Raw genomic sequence first — 8,634 nt, 5'->3', positions numbered from 1 at the left:
TTGGTCATTTAGTTGTATTTTGCTTTTCCCAGCAGCAGCTGCAGAAGATGCTGTAGGGAGAGTCTGGCCACTTTCTGTCGTGTCTGCCCCTTGCCCTCTGCCATTATCCACAACTATAACTTTAGAATCATAAAAATTTTTAAGCACAGATCTTAGAAATTTGGTAGTCCGTGTTCATCAGCACATGATTTCCTGGAGCAGAACTGTCCTCAATATTGTGCAAAGAACAGATGGATTTTGAAACATCCATATTTGTCACACGGATGCTTGCAAAAAGTCATATTTTCTCCCTTCCCTATTCCAGCCTTTGCTTGTAATATCCTAAAAAAAAGGACTATTGAAAACTGCCCATTTAATGTTTCAAGAAATCAGATAAGGTGGACTCAATGAATTAATAATATTTTCCAAACTTTACGGACATGGGTGCTCTCATCTGCATTGTAAATATACCTAATTATTTATTTAATATCCCATAGTTAATTAATCTTAGGATAATCAAGAGATATTAAAATTTTTTGTTTATACACAAATTTAGTGTCATGGTTTATGCCTGTATTGACCTCAAATAATATAATTGTAATGAAACTTTTCCTTCTTTCCCTAAGTAGACATGAAAAAATTACTTTAGTCAGCAAAGTTGTCAATATTTGTCAGTATATGTTACTGTATGTAGATTTGTATATGGATTTGCTGTAAAGCAGTGTTACGTAAAGAGTACATAATACATTAGCAGGTAACACCCCTTGTTTGTGCAAGAGCAAAGTCATATCTTACATCCTTATTCTCAATTCTCCTTTCTCTTACCAAAACCTGCCAAATTTGTGCTGCTTGTAGGAAATTACTGACATTACCTCATCAAATATTTTTTCATAATTTATAGTCAGGAAGTCCTACAAAGATTAGAAATTAATGTGTTCAGCCTCACGCAGGATTTGACCCTAAGTCTTACTGGAAACCCCAATGTTTTATTCCACTTTTGATGCTCCAGGTTTATCTGTGGATGGATCTACTTCTTCTAAGTCTGCAAACTCCTGTTCTATGACTGGCTTCAATATTTTCTCGATTTGTGTAAGTCTTTTTTTCAGTTTCTGTTGTGCAGCGTCATACTCAGCCAACAACCTGGCAAACTTTGTTTGTAATCTGTCCATTGCTCCTTGCATGTAGGTGACCTTCTCTTCCAGATCTCTCGGGTCACTTCCTAAATTTGCAGCTTCAATGTCTAGCAAGCCATCTTTCATTAGGATTTGCCTTCCCTTTTCTTCCAGCATGGCCTTTGCGTCTGGATACTCTGTTAAAGCCTCCATGAGATCATCTTTAGACAGACAAAACAAGTCCGAGTATCCAATACTTCTAATATTGGCTGTTCTTCGATTGCCCGCTTTGCTACCTTTGATATTAAGAATGCTGATTTCTCCAAAATAGCTGCCATCACTTAGAACCACAAATTGGGTAATTCCATCATCAGCAACTACTGCCAGCTTGCCTTCTTTGATAATGTACATCTCCCGTCCAATATCTCCTTTTTTGCAAATATAATCTCCAGGACTGTATACTTGTGGCTGGAGTTTCAAAACAAGTTCAACCAAGAGACCAGCTTCACAGTCTGCAAAAATCCGAACTTTTTTTAGCGTTTCTAGGTGTACATTGATTGCAATCTCTGCTCTTAGTTTATCTGGCAGATACTTTAAGACTTCCCTTTCATCCACGGCCTTTTTGTTTGTCCACAGGTAGTCAAACCACTTTATAACTCTTTTTTCCATGTCTTTACTCACATTCCGAAAGTGCATGTACTGCTTGATAGCATCAATCCTTGCTTGAAACTCTGCCCTGGCAGCATTCATATTGGAGATCATAGAGCCCACATTACCAACAATAGTAGCAAAAATCAGTACTCCAACCAAGAAGTCAATGACCACGAAGAAATACTCAGAATCTCTGACAGGAGGGGGTGTTTCACCGATAGTAGTCAGGGTCAGTGTTGACCAGTAGAGACTGTAGACATACTTTCTAGTCAGACGGGCAAATTCAGGATCGGAAGTGTCAGGGTAGACCCATGTGTCAGCCCCAAATCCAATGGCTTTTGAGATTGAATAGTATACACAAGCATTCCAGTGAATAATAATCACAATGTACATGACAAGGTTAGAGATCCTGAAGATATTTGGGTAATTTGTCCTTGTTTCTGTTCGCTGGAAGAATTCAAACATCCGAGATACTCTGAGTAATCTGTTTACTCTTAATTCTGGGTAATTCAGTCCTAACTTGAAGTATAAGAGATCAGTTGGTATGATTGACAGAAAATCTAATTTGAATTGAAAAGATGTCTTATATTTCTCTCGAAGTTTTTCTTCTTCTTTCACCAGAAGACCTTGATCTAGGTAACCTAAAATCATATTGTGAATAATAAAAAATGTTACAACTTCAACTGTGTTGTGTCTAATGTAAATTCAAATCCACATTGAAAAATATTTTAGATGCAATTCCAGGTGGCACATAAGTTCTCTTTTTAATAACCAGTTTCTTTTTCCTAAATATTCATTTCAGTGTTGTATGGTTTAGCCTGAGCTAAACTATACAGCTTTGAAAATTAAATATTCCATAGGCTATAGGAGGAGTGGTTAATGAGGGAAAGAATTTGAACATGGAAATTTCAGTTCCACATTGAGTGTATCTATTCCACAGCTCTGGATGCAGGATAACATTTTTAAAAAAACAGTTGCAGCTGAAGTTAATTTGATGTCTTGCTGGCTCAATGATCTTGAAGATCAAGCAAATACTTGGGTCTTCTTACATACAAAATTCAAATTTAAGTGATAATTTTTCAGAACCTCTGATCCTCCCTTGACCACATTGTATGTCTATTTTGTCACATTGAGTCAGTTGCAGGCAGAGCAGCTTGTATCTGTCTAGCTTATCTCATATCTCAGGCTTTATGTATTCTTTGAATAATGTATCGGTTTCTCCATCACAGAACACAGTCTTTCAGAAATCTATGTTGATATCTCCTGCACCTCATCAAGGGTACCCAGACAACAACAGTAGTAGTATTCTGAGTATTTTAAAATACCTGACACAAATTGAGTATACTTACCTGTTCTTGTCCGTACAAACATGTCAGCAACATAGATGGCATCGGAAACATAATCAATAATAAACCATACTGCTAAGTAGTCATGCTGAAGCTCATCAAAACAGGCTCTGAATAGGAAAAAACAAAAGAAAATTACCATTAAACGAAAATGAAATAGTTGCATGAAATCAGTGATGAATAAAATAGTTTATTCCTCTGATTTAGGGATATTGTGATTTGCTAGAAGTTTTATAGCAATTAAAGTTTAGGGCAATTAAAGGAGTACATCACCTAGCAATAATCATGGTCCAGTTGTACATGACAGGCATTGTAATACAAAACAACCAGTTGTAATACATGTTTCCTGATGGATCAATAATGAAAATGTCTTTCTTCTTCCTAAGCGATAGGCAAGTAAAAAAAGAGATTTAGAGAGAGACTTAAAATACACATAACACTTTTTGAGGATTGAAACACTCCAGAAACTGTTATTGTAAAATAAATGGTCTTTATCAATAAGGTTAAGCTTTCTTGCTTGAATGCATGGAGAACATTAAGCTGTTTGTTAGGTGTGACTTGGAACACAAACTTTAGAATCTACATTTTGCTTGGGAGTTCCACTTAGTTTCTAGCAGCACATGTAATTTCAGCCTTCAAAAATAATTTATTTCCTACAGAGTCAACCATCTTGTATGACGATTGATTTGACTATCAAAAAATAAAATTATTCTGTGACTACTAATGTTCAAATAAGGGAGATAAATCATGCCTTCCTTGCTGGAAAAAGTCTAGCTCTGAGATTGGCATAGTTTACATGAAGAAATCAAACAAGAAATCATGCAACACAAGTTCAGCCATACTATTTTAAATTTCTCTTCCTTGGCTAGAAAATTATAAATTTATCATGCAAAAGGTAAAGCAAGAAGTTTTAGATCATAGAAGAGTTTACTTGCTTGTAGATGTGGAAGAGATTGCTTTACACTGGCACATCCTTTGCTGCAGGGCACTACTCAAAAACATATTGGATAATCAGGATCCAAAGTAGATTTTTCTTGTTTTGTTTTGGTTTTTTTCCAGATCACTTTCATGAATGCATATTTCTGTTGTCCACACATGAAGTTAAGTCAGAACAACTCTGTTCTAGGGAGAACAATAGCTGTCTGTACACTCAATCACTAGAGCATAACCATCTTGTTTACAGGATATCCAGGAATGGATTTGGTTTAACGTCAAAATCAATTTTATTAGACCTATATAGCAGGACCTTAATGAAAAATACTTACTCTTCTTTATTTTCTTTCTTCTTTGACTTATCTTTATTTTTGTTTTTCTCCTTTTTTTCCTTCTTCTTTTGTGTTTCTCCATCCTTTTTCTTTTCTGTCTTGCTAAGAAATAGATTTACATTTTAATTTGTTACAGAATAAGTTATAACTTATCTGGAGAGAAATTAGGTGTCTTAGAAAGAGTAGTATTATTACTCTTTGTCTTACCTCTTCTTTTCTTTTTTCTTTTTCTTTTCCTCCCTGGGGAAAGAAAAACATGATAGGCTCATGGGATGCATATAGTAGTTGCTTTCACATTTCTTTAATGCAATCATCTCAATTCAAAAAGGATAACATTTATACTTAGGTGTCTGGCCTGCAAAAATGATTTGCTTATTGTATTCACATAAAACTACATTTGTTTTCAATTTATAGACATATTACCAATAACTTTGTTCTTGAGAATTATTATTATAATTGATGTGCATGAAGTTAAAATGTACATGCGGTCTCTTTTGGGATTACTTGAATGACATAACTTTTATAAAGAAATTCTTAGATATATATATATTATTTTGCTTTATTGCTGCTTCAATATTCAATATTCAATATTTCAGAACTGTCATTTTATGAAGTGGAAAAGATACTTACTCATCTTTATTACTATTGTTGTTAATATTGTAGTGTGCAAGTGCACCAGGTAGATACTGTTGACTGGGGAAGAGCAAAACAACACAGTTATATATTTTCTGAAATTCAAAAAAACCATTTAATCTCAATTATCACAGAGTATTTCTTACCATTTTAATCATGGGTTAAGTTATCTACAGAAGTTGAATGGGCACAGATTTTATTATCCTAAATGTTTAGAAGAAGCAGTATATTACAGTCTTAAAAACTGAACTTAGAGAGTGAAGGAAATTTGATCATGGCAAGTATCTGTGAAAAACATCACAGAAAAAAAATCCCAAACAGATACAAAATGATAAATTTGACATACCTGTTTTCCCCTGTATCTATGTCTCCAGAGTCCTCACTAGTGTCTTGCACTACCACGCTAGGAACAATTGTGTGTGAGTGACGGGTCTCAATCACTCCTACCTTCATGGTCGAGTTTGTCTCACCTTCAGTAATTGAGGAAGACTGATTTAAAAAAGAATCCAGTTGTTTCACAACTAGCAGAAGTAACAAGCATTTTCTCACCCCCACCCCCCCAGATGATCTTTTACATCCTTGCTTCCCCCAAAACTAACAGCATTTTCAATTTCCTTTCTTCCATGACAAGAAAGGGAATTGTGAGTATCTCAGTGTGCAGAATGACCAGGCAATTGCTGCTAAAGAGAATGCTCAACATATCTTTCTCTTAGAGGAACACCAGGTTGAATTAAGCAGCTTTGTATCTGCTTACAGGTGCTCTGAAAGATCTGCTAATGCTGGCACACAGAATTTCATCCTGATTTAACCTATATCCTCCACAGAGACATACTGGAGTCCAGTCAGCTTACAAATAATGGTGCAAAATAAAGCATGTCCAACCACTTCCAATCACTCGGCACCAGACAAACGTGAATGCATTCATCTTAAGGGAAAACATTCCTCCAACAGAGCAGGCTTTCAATTAGTCAGTTCGCATTAGGACTCCTAGTACCAACTAATTTTTCATCTGTAGCTTTGCTCTTTGAGTCTTCTTTAGTTTCAATAGAAAAAAAAAATACCCAAACTGAAACAAAACATCTTTGACTTTGCACTAACTGGACATACTGATTTGTGTACGTGAAGTACAGTATCTGAAGTGTGGTAAAATAGGATATGTAGAAAAATGTGCACCCATTCAGACTACTTAGCCTGGAGTTTGTGCAAAAATCTGTATCCTGTTCATTCCCCTGTTCTTCAGGTTAAGATTTCCTGTGTGTTTTCAAAAAGACACAGATTCCTCTGGCGTTGTTAGTATCTACTGTGTAGTGCTTTTTGTTCTGTTGAAGGAGCTGTGGCTACTGTGTGTAGGAATTTCTGGGAAAGAGGAGCTGACATTTGGGACAAGACTGAAGATTTCATCTTACTGAGGCACTGGAAGAATTAAGTGGGCATTAAGAATGCCTCAACATTATCTACACACGGAAATTGGAAGTATTTACTACCTCATGGTCTCAAAATACTAAATTTGAGTGTCAGGCTCAGGTGATTGCTATACCATGTTGTTTCCTTTCTCATTCAGTCAGGATATATAGCATGAGTATCTTCAAATTCCATAGGTCTCAAAGCAAACTGGAGAGGTTTGAAATTTTATGTCTAAGACACAGAAATGCTAATGCAGCGTGTGCTCAGGGCAAGTTGAACAGACACAGTAATTGCCCCTGGTTTGAGGACTGTGGTTTTCTCAGTAGAGCATTTGTGTGACAAAACCCTGACAATCGGAACAGTAGAACATTTCCTGTTAAACTCAATGGGTCCAGAACTCACCTTAATCCATTTCCCATTCCATTATAGAGGTTTTTCAAACCTCTATACAGATAAATGCTTGCTTTAGAGCTAATTTAGATTTGTACTGCATTATCTTTACTGTATCATCACAAAGTTTGCTTTTACTGTCTTTGATTTTTAAGTATGGCTACTATGATACACAATTGAGATTTCAAACATTATAACCTAAAAACTACTTACATTAATTACTACACATCTTTTTTATTTATAGAGAGATTTGTTGTACAAAATCTTTAGGGTTGCAAGAAAATGAAGGCAGTATTATCCTTTTACAGGATTGCAGTGAATGGAAGATCAGCTTCCATCTCTTCTAGTCTTTTATTTTACCTATTTCTCTCTTTCTTACTGTCCCACCATATTCACTTCTCTGGTCATTATTTTCAGAGAAAATGCTTTGAGTAAGGATATCCTGGAAGAGAACTTGCTTTTTCCCTTTACAAAAAGCATCAAAATATACATAAACATGTTCATAAACATTAAAATCTGCAGTATGTTACAGCCAAATCTCTCTTTTCTGACATGCAAAGAGTCCTTAGCAGTTCTGCAATAAGCAGTTTTATCAGTTTGCATGCTTACCTGGTGAATGTAATCTGCTGCTTCTGATGTCAATTTCAGTCCTTTAAATCAAAAGTGTTTCCTCACTACATAAGCAAAGCCACCATGAAAAGCTAAATTTAATCAACATTTCATAAATAAATCCCCTGTAGATCAATTTCTCAAACAGCTAGTTCCATGTGCAGTTCTCTGAATTATTCCCAAGGAAGGACATGGATCTTAGAGGATTTCCTTGACCTAGTGAATGGATTTTGAGATTTAGAGAGAGATAAAAGTGACAGTGGCAGTCGCTATTATCCCTCACTTGTGCAGAAGCTTACTAGCCTTATCAACACACAGAAGAAGCGACAAATATTGGACCATATTCTGTCTTGAAACAAACAAACAAACAAATTTTGTAAATTACTCTATTTTCAGTATTGTCTGCTGGACCATTTTCTTAATATTGCAGATGCCTTTTTACTGTGGTAAGAGGTCTTTACTAGAATAGATAAAATACCACAAATTTCCTGTTTATGTGTTTATCATATTGCTGAATAATAGGAGATACCATTTTAAGCTATGTATCTAATATAATGTAACTTTTACATTCTTATTTTCATGCTTGAATTGTGCATACATATTTTGCAGAAAAATTACATGATGATCAAGTTTTATGACACAGAACTAATCTTCAAGTTTGGTACAGAATGGTTTTTAAAATAGCTGCAATCTTCCTCCAATAGAAATGTGAAAGAGTTCACACATAATGGTCACAATCAAGAAAGCCAAAAGCATCTCTAATGTAGTTTGAAAGAAAAGATATTAAGCCATTTGCATACTAGAAAGCTGAGTTCCACAAAAATGAGGAAACTAAGTTCTCAGGAGCTTGAGTGTTTGTGGTTTTTTTTAATCTTTTATGTTTTACATGGTCCATTTTGGAAGAAAATAAAAAAATAAAAAAGCATTACTGAGCATGAAATCCAGTGCAGGGAACCTTATAAGCCGCAAAAATAGTGAATGTTCAAATTTGAAATGGTATCTTTACCACAACTGAGACAGAACTAAAGTTGCTGAATTGCTTTTTAACTTTGCATCACATCAAGCAGAAGCCAGGAAATCAGTCTAGCCTCGGAGCCCACAGGATTAAGACATGTTTGTCTCCTTAACCAAGAGCAGGAGGGCACAATGCTGCTGGCATTCATATTGAACCAAGTTAAATCTTGCATCTCAGGTGACTGAATGATCATTCATAAGGGTTTTGACATGTTGTACGTTTAATTACAA

At 35.4% G+C, this 8,634-nt stretch overlaps 1 protein-coding gene across 1 annotated transcript; it reads right to left on the bottom strand.

Moving 5' to 3' along the window:
- Positions 1–965: 965 nt before the first annotated feature.
- Positions 966–5,439, bottom strand: CNGA1 (cyclic nucleotide gated channel subunit alpha 1). The gene is made up of 7 exons (XM_010200484.2): positions 5,312–5,439; positions 4,984–5,046; positions 4,561–4,593; positions 4,354–4,455; positions 3,362–3,469; positions 3,092–3,198; positions 966–2,383 (listed from the first exon to the last, which is right to left on the bottom strand). Exons 1-7 carry the CDS (start codon positions 5,437–5,439, stop codon positions 966–968), a joined length of 1,959 nt encoding a protein of 652 aa, XP_010198786.2.
- Between the last annotated feature and the right edge of the window lie 3,195 nt (positions 5,440–8,634).

This window comes from Colius striatus, chromosome 3 (genome assembly GCF_028858725.1).
Source record: "Colius striatus isolate bColStr4 chromosome 3, bColStr4.1.hap1, whole genome shotgun sequence".
Lineage (NCBI taxonomy): Eukaryota > Metazoa > Chordata > Aves > Coliiformes > Coliidae > Colius > Colius striatus.
The sequence above is the reverse complement of the archived record's forward strand: the minus strand, read 5'-3'. Positions and strand labels throughout refer to the sequence as shown.

Bases quoted from the DNA above. Each gene is read 5' to 3' on its own strand.
- CNGA1 (XM_010200484.2), bottom strand. From the start codon at position 5,439: ATGAAGGTAGGAGTGATTGAGACCCGTCACTCACACACAATTGTTCCT. The intron at 3,199-3,361 runs GTGATGTACTCC...TTTCCTATTCAG, and splicing joins TGGACCATGATTATTGCTAG to AGCCTGTTTTGATGAGCTTC. The intron at 2,384-3,091 runs GTAAGTATACTC...ATATGATTTTAG, and splicing joins GTTTGTACGGACAAGAACAG to GTTACCTAGATCAAGGTCTT.